Below are 6,955 nucleotides of genomic sequence, written 5' to 3' on the forward strand. Positions count from 1 at the left end.
CACAGTCTGTCTGCACTCCTGCACCACACTGGGCTGTCGTGAGAGTGGCTGAGCACTGTCAGTAGTGCAGGGTGTTTGTCTGAAGAAAAATTCAGTCGGCAAGAGACAAAAGGTGAGAACAGGCAGCAAGATGTCCCTCTCTAATAGTTTGTAATGTTTCTTTACAAGATTTAGTTTTACTTTCAGATTTATGTGTCAGGGGTTTGTGGATCTTTTGTTTTAATTGTGAGGTTTTTATTTTTCTTTTGAAGGACCTTTTGTGGAAAAAAATAGAGACAATCCAGTATTAAGAGAATTATATCATCCAGTTTGTTAAGAAACGTTCAAAGGAGCACATTAAGATGCCTATTGAATGACTTGAATGCCCAGCGCACATGTTCCAACTTTTGTCACAATCCATAAATGTTTATATATTCCAGCTCTAACCTTGGCAGATGAACTTAAAATTTTAGAATATATTGTGATATTTTTCAGCATTTATTATGACAATGATTAAAGTAACTATAAAATGCGTTTAAAACAAATTATCACCTGCTTTTTTCACAGACACTACAGATGTATTTCTGTATTGCAACAGAAATATTGCACTACAAATAAAACTTATCCATTACCTCAACAATACAGTTATACTGCTTGACATCACACAATAAATACACATCATTTCATTTTCATGTGTATTAATATGTGTTGGTGCTCTCAATGAAAAGTGGAAACTGCAGTTGTAATCCCAAAAATGCAGTTGATTTTTTGGGATTGCAAATATTTTTAATTAGTATTTGTTATTATGAGGATAAATCAGAGTTTTTATTAAGGCAGTGATAAACAATACACCCCTTCCCACAGCTGCTAAGATTTTTTTTCTGTATCACATTCATTCATAATTATAACATGGCTAATGAAATTAATTTTCTCAAGAAAATATTTTTATCTTACTGTAAGATATAAACCCCCCCCCCCCACCTTCACCTCTGTCCCTCTCCCAAGCAATATTGGCAGCGTTTGTCACATTTCATCCCCACTGTCCCGAATGTCTTGTGGGTCCCCAGAGGAGTCACATGTCATCAGAGAGCCTATTTAAGATGCCATGGATGCCCTGTTGTTGTGACATGTTTATAAATCGTAGGAGAGTAGCTAACTGCCCTTAAACAGGCTGACCTAATGTGAATGTCTTATCTAATGGACTCTCACTTGTAGACCAGAAAGGAAACAAATTCTGTTGAATTTAAATATCTACACTTTAAAATGAATCTGAGGTTTTAAAAGTGCAAATAAAATGTGAAAATTTAACATTTTATTTAAGTAGGTTATAAAAATAGAACCACGTTTTGTAAGTTTAACACCAAAAAATTGAAAAGAGTTTGTTAATTCCAAATAACTTTTTTCAAAAATAATAACAAACAAAAAACTAGCTTAATTCAAACTAAATAGAAAGATCATTTTTGTTCATCTGTTGGTAGTGTTGCTAAACTAAAAGCAGAAATCAATTAAATTTTGTTTAAGATGGTATGTAAAACGTTTCCCTGACAGCAACAGGCAATATGTGTCATTTACTGGCAGTGACTGTGTAGATGATAAAATTCTCAGCATGCTAGCTAGTTTGATATTAGCGTTGTTGCTAATATGTCTAGAAATTAATATAAACCCAAATTCTTGAAACTTTCTTAGCCACAAATCTGATGACAGTTAAATTATATTCTACTCATATTATTACGTCAGCCTTATCGTTATCTGCTGGATGGTGAACGAGATGGCTAATGGTGGACTGAACCAACATCTACAGTTAAATTCTTGTATGAGAGCAAAAATAAAGTTGCTACTATCGTTACTAATTAATTACTAATTTAAACGCTGTCAAATAAGTGTAACGTTTACATAAAAAAGCTGCCTGATTAAAATTGTAATTTTTAAAGGACTAATATTTAACACCTTCGAAAATCTGTTTTACAGTGCATGTTATTTGATTTCACATAGTCTACACAAACATTATATATATATATATATATATATATATATATATATATATATATATATATATATATATATATATATATATATATATATGCGTGTGTGCGTGTGCATTTTTTCCACTTTTGACTTGAAGTAAATCTGTGTCACACGGGTGGTGTAAAACAATACGTGTGCCGCGCTGTATCTCTAACAATGACGATTAATGTCTCAAAGATTTCTCTAAATCCACGCAACCTGCAAAGAGAAAAGTGTCCCTGCAACGTTCACTGAATTAACTCTCCCAAAGAGACAGGGTCGGAAATCGCGTTAATAGCTGTCCAGTGTGTAAGAGCCCGCCAAGCAAGTCTGCAATCACCCAAATACCCAGAGACAGGTCATGGGTAGCCCCGGGCGGCGCTTGCGCCCTTCCCCTCAGCGCCAACGACCCCACTGCAAGCCTAACAGGCCCCACCAGTCCCGCTGAGCTCGTTCAGACAGGCTCCTCATCCCGGATGCTAGTTGCCAATTTCTATCTAAAGCAGTTTTCAAAGAACCGTGCATTTGCAAAAAAAAAAAAACTATACAAGTTTGTAAATTTTAAATAATAAATGCGATATCTCAAATGTTCCTACGTTATGACATTTCCGAGCTTTATTTGACATCTTTAAATCTGTGAAATGATGACGCAAACCGGCCCCGAGCATAGATATGTTTTAATTATAAAGACATACTATAAACAATATATGAAATCCATGTTGTAACACAACCAGAATGCTTCTTCGGTTTATAGGCTGCAGTTATATAACCATTATTATTATTATTGTTATTATTATTATTATAATAACCGGGCTTTGAAGATTATTCAAAGTTGTACAATACAATCATGTGAGATGTGCAATAAGTTGAAATAAAAACAAACACACTGTATCAGAAAATATAACATCAGATTGTTTTCATATAGTTAATTAGGATCAAATCTAAAGGTTGAAAATGGTCGCGTTTATTTTTTCTTGTAATTACTGAATGTTGCATAGATTGCAAATGATAACAGAAACTTCGCAGAATTTAAGTTCATATTTTGGATATGGCCTGTAGTTGATGTGAGACATGCAAGCCACAGTGACAGGAAGGCCCGAACAATTTAATTTCTACAGAGCATTTTCGAAGTATGATTACTTAACCATATCTTACCATTACGCATTAGGCTAAAACCGTTTTAATTTCCACAGAATTATGTGTTAAATTAACTAGAGTGGGACAGAGACTGACATGGGCGCAGCACAGGTAAAAGTTCAGGAAAAAGAGCGTAAATCAAATCAAGGCTTGTCGTTACAGTGTTTGAAGAGAGTCGACGGTGCCCCGGAGTAAGTGGTGCACTTTTCGGCACAGGTGGCGAGCGCGGAGCCCGAGAAGGGGTAGACGGCTGCCTGTCCAAAGGGCGCCAGGGCGGTGGGGATCGGTGAGGTTATGGTCTGTCCCTGGTTCAGATACGCCACCAGCCGCCTCATCTCCTCCAGAGCCTGAGCCTGCATGAGGATGTAGTTCTTGGCCAAGAGGAGAGTGGCTATTTTGGAGAGTTTTCTCACCGAGGGGCTGTGGGCGTACGGGATGACGGCGCGCAGGCCGTCCAGCGCGTCGTTCAGGTCGTGCATCCTCCTCCTCTCCCGGGCGTTGATACTCAGCCGCAGGGACCGCTGCTCTTTGGACTTTTTGGCCAGGGGCCCGCCGGGCTTGTCGTCCCCAAACGAGGAGCCCCTCTTCCGGGACTCCAGCGAGTCAAAGCCGTCCTCGTCGTCGCTCGTGTGCTCCCCGCCGCTCTCGTTGGACTTCCCAGTCTGTCCGGAGAGGAAGTCGGCGGCCGGCGTGAGCGGGTACCTGCCGGGACTACCAGCACCGTGGCCAGCGCCAAACCCGAAGGCTGACTGCCCGTAGCGCTGCGTCAGGTCGAGAAGCGCGTCGTTGCTGATGGACTTGAGCAGATTCTCGTCGCTGACATTCATTTTCTTTCTCTCTCACACACACTCTCTCTCTTCCAAAGCAGGTTCTGACCAGGAAAAAGTCTTCCTTGGACCGCTTTATCCAAACTTCTCTCTTGACGGCGGTGGCGCACTTTTGTCCAAGAGTTGCTGCGTTGTTCTCTGAGTTTTCCCTCACTCCTTTCCCCTCTCAGCGCTGTGTCTCTTCAGGAAGGAGGCTGTGAGTGTGAAGCTGAGCCTGTACATGCGTTCACCTCCTCTGTGCTCTGCGCTCCCCCCTTGTTGCGCGCATAGCCCACGTTTAACAACACTTCCCTAACTGCGCTCCTCTCGCCTTTGTAGCTGCAGTGGTCTTTCTTGCCCTCCCTCGCCTCTAGCAGATTGTGACTGGCACTCTGTCCCGCTCACAAGTTAGTACGAGCAGGCGGCCCGCCGGGATTAGCTGTCCGTCCAATCAGGGGGGCGTTTTAATTAACTCGGAAAGAGCGTGGGTCTGCTCCCAGTTTCCACTTTTAAAACAGAAACAGCAACCTGACGCGGCTACCAGGTCCGTCTGGCTGTTTTGTTTTACAGCTGCGTCTTAGTAATTTAGAATATCATTTCCAAGTTCATTTAAAAAAAAAAAAACAGTTTATAAACGGGAACACGTACAATGTGTGGATCTCTAACACACATTGTGATATGTTTAAGCATGGGCGTAGGAAGCGGGGGGGACGCGGGGGACATGTCCCCCCCAATATTGGAGAGAGCCACATTCGTCCCCCCCAATAATTTCACTGCAGTTGCGAAGAATTTTAAAATCTTCCACTCGCGTGCTTTTATTTTGAAGGCGCATAACAGCGCATTCAGCAGAGCGCTTCCTCCCCCTCCCCCCTCTGAACGGCTCAGAGTAAAGGCAGCAGCAGACGGAGTCAGAAACTCCGTTTGAATGAGGTAAACTGTCTGTCAGGGATGTTGCCATGAATATCGCTCGTTTATAACATCTTGTTGTCAGTTTACTTTCATATATAGAACTAAATCTTTTTGGTTTAGCTGTTTAAATTCTGGAATAGTCACATGTCCAAAATTTTACCACTAACTTTAACAGTTAGCTAGTCTAGTCACAATGATTTAGACTGAAACAGCAGCAAACTGAGCAACACCTGATCATACTCGACCACTTAACATGTGTTTATATATTATATTATATTATATATTTAGGAGAACAGCAGGGCTAGAATGATGTTGAAGAAAGGTGAAGAAGCTCTGGTGAGGTCTTCATTTAGTTTATTGAAATATGTATTAACTGTTTTTAATTTTTAAATAAACTAAACTATTTTATTATGAGAGGAGCAGGTCAGGGAAGACATAGGAGAGCCAGTTGGCGTTTCAGGGTGTGAAGATATAAAAATTATATTAATTATGATAGAACCAGAAAGGAGAACAGGAGGAGACTGATGTCAGGTTGATTTCTTTCAACGTTTCAATATCTTTTCATTATTTCCACACCATAAGGTTAATGGTTAGAAGACAATAAGAAAAGTGCTTGAGGAGAGGTTTAAAAATAAATTAGTGAAAATTTTTGCTACACAGTAAATAGAGTTGAGATGTATACATCTGAAAATTAAGTTTAAATTCTCATTCTGTATGATAAAAACATACTTTTTAGATTTAGTTCACATTCTGACACTGTACATTATTGTAGTGTCTGTTGTAAATACATGAATCCATGCAGGAACATCAGGCTGCAGAGAGTCAAAGGGAGGCAGAGACAGAAACACATATCTGTAGATATTTTAGTTAAATGTTTGCGGCTGAAAATGACAGGAGAAAAAAACATTTAGTCTTTTTGCCTCAGTGTTTTTCATGAATCTTTGGTAAGTTACTGAATGCAGGGCTGGAAAGTGAGACTGAGTTAACAGTGAGGAGCTCAGGTGTCTGTTAGACGTGAAAAGTATAAGTTTTGTTTATTTTGTAGATCAAACTGTTGCACTGATGTAGAGAGATGTTGAAGAAGAACAAAACTTATTTTTTTAGATTTTATTTTTGTTGGTCAAACTGCTGTATTGAGTTTAAAACTGTTGTGTCTTATTTTATGAGCTGTTTTCTACTTTGGTTTTAGAAATAAGTAGAACCTGTTCAATTGCAAGTCAATTTATATCAATGCATTTTGACCAATAAGATACATCAGAATCTGGTCGGCTCTGTGCTACCAGAGGATTTAGCTTGCTAGTTGTGAGGCAAATGCTAAAGTGAGTGTTCATCCTGGAATGACAGTCATTATACTGCATAACTTTAATCTGACTATTGGATTGTAAATAGTAACATGTTAGAATACTTGTTACTGAAACAAGGGTCAGATTAGAGTAACGCGTTACTGATGTGTTGATGGCATCATTGTTTGACATTTCTGCTCAAGCTATTTACTCATCTGTCAGGTTTCCGATATGCGTCCCCCCCCAATGACAGACTCGTTCCTACACCCTTGTGTTTAAGGGTCTTTTTTCTGTTAATAAGGGTGATTACGACTTGCAGCTAATGCGAATCCAAGACTAAATTTCAGAAAAACAAAACATCGCACCAGACAAAATAAAAGCTGATCTTTAACAGAAACAATGTCATGTTATGCCTCACACGATCATGGGGAAAACTAAAGATATCACATTTATCCTGCAGAACGCGTTTGACACACTCCACAAAGAGGGGAAGCAACACATGCTAAAGAAAGTAGCTTTTAACAGAGGGCTGTGTTCATTCATATTAGGTGAAAGTTGAGAGGAAGGAAGAAGTGTGGTTGAAAAAGGTGCAAGATTATGAAGTAAAATCCGTTCAGGAATTTGTACATCAAATATATGCAGGGCTATAATTTCTCCTGTTAAACTACTATCAAGTGATATCAGACATACATGGGGACAGGGAGAATAAGTGATTTGATCTACTGATCTAAACTCTGATCTAATTTTTAAATCTAGCAACTGACATGATGAGACCTACAGCAGGAACAAGGGAAATGTATTATTATACAGCCGTAATGACGTAATAAAAAAAATTCC

The 6,955-nt window shown here is 39.4% G+C and overlaps 1 protein-coding gene across 1 annotated transcript; it reads right to left on the bottom strand.

Annotated features, from left to right (window-relative positions):
* Positions 1–2,642: 2,642 nt before the first annotated feature.
* Positions 2,643–4,607, bottom strand: bhlhe23 (basic helix-loop-helix family, member e23). The gene has a single exon (XM_014998476.2). It carries the CDS (start codon positions 3,945–3,947, stop codon positions 3,264–3,266), a length of 684 nt encoding a protein of 227 aa, XP_014853962.1. The 5' UTR covers positions 3,948–4,607; the 3' UTR covers positions 2,643–3,263.
* Positions 4,608–6,955: the final 2,348 nt, after the last annotated feature.

The sequence above is a fragment of the Poecilia mexicana genome, unplaced genomic scaffold (assembly GCF_051168715.1).
Source record: "Poecilia mexicana isolate PSO_F unplaced genomic scaffold, ASM5116871v1 scaffold_7, whole genome shotgun sequence".
In the NCBI taxonomy this organism is placed as follows: Eukaryota; Metazoa; Chordata; class Actinopteri; order Cyprinodontiformes; family Poeciliidae; genus Poecilia; species Poecilia mexicana.

What these genes read in the sequence shown, in the direction of transcription:
- bhlhe23 (XM_014998476.2), bottom strand. Translation starts at nt 3,947, where the DNA reads ATGAATGTCAGCGACGAGAATCTGCTCAAGTCCATCAGCAACGACGCG.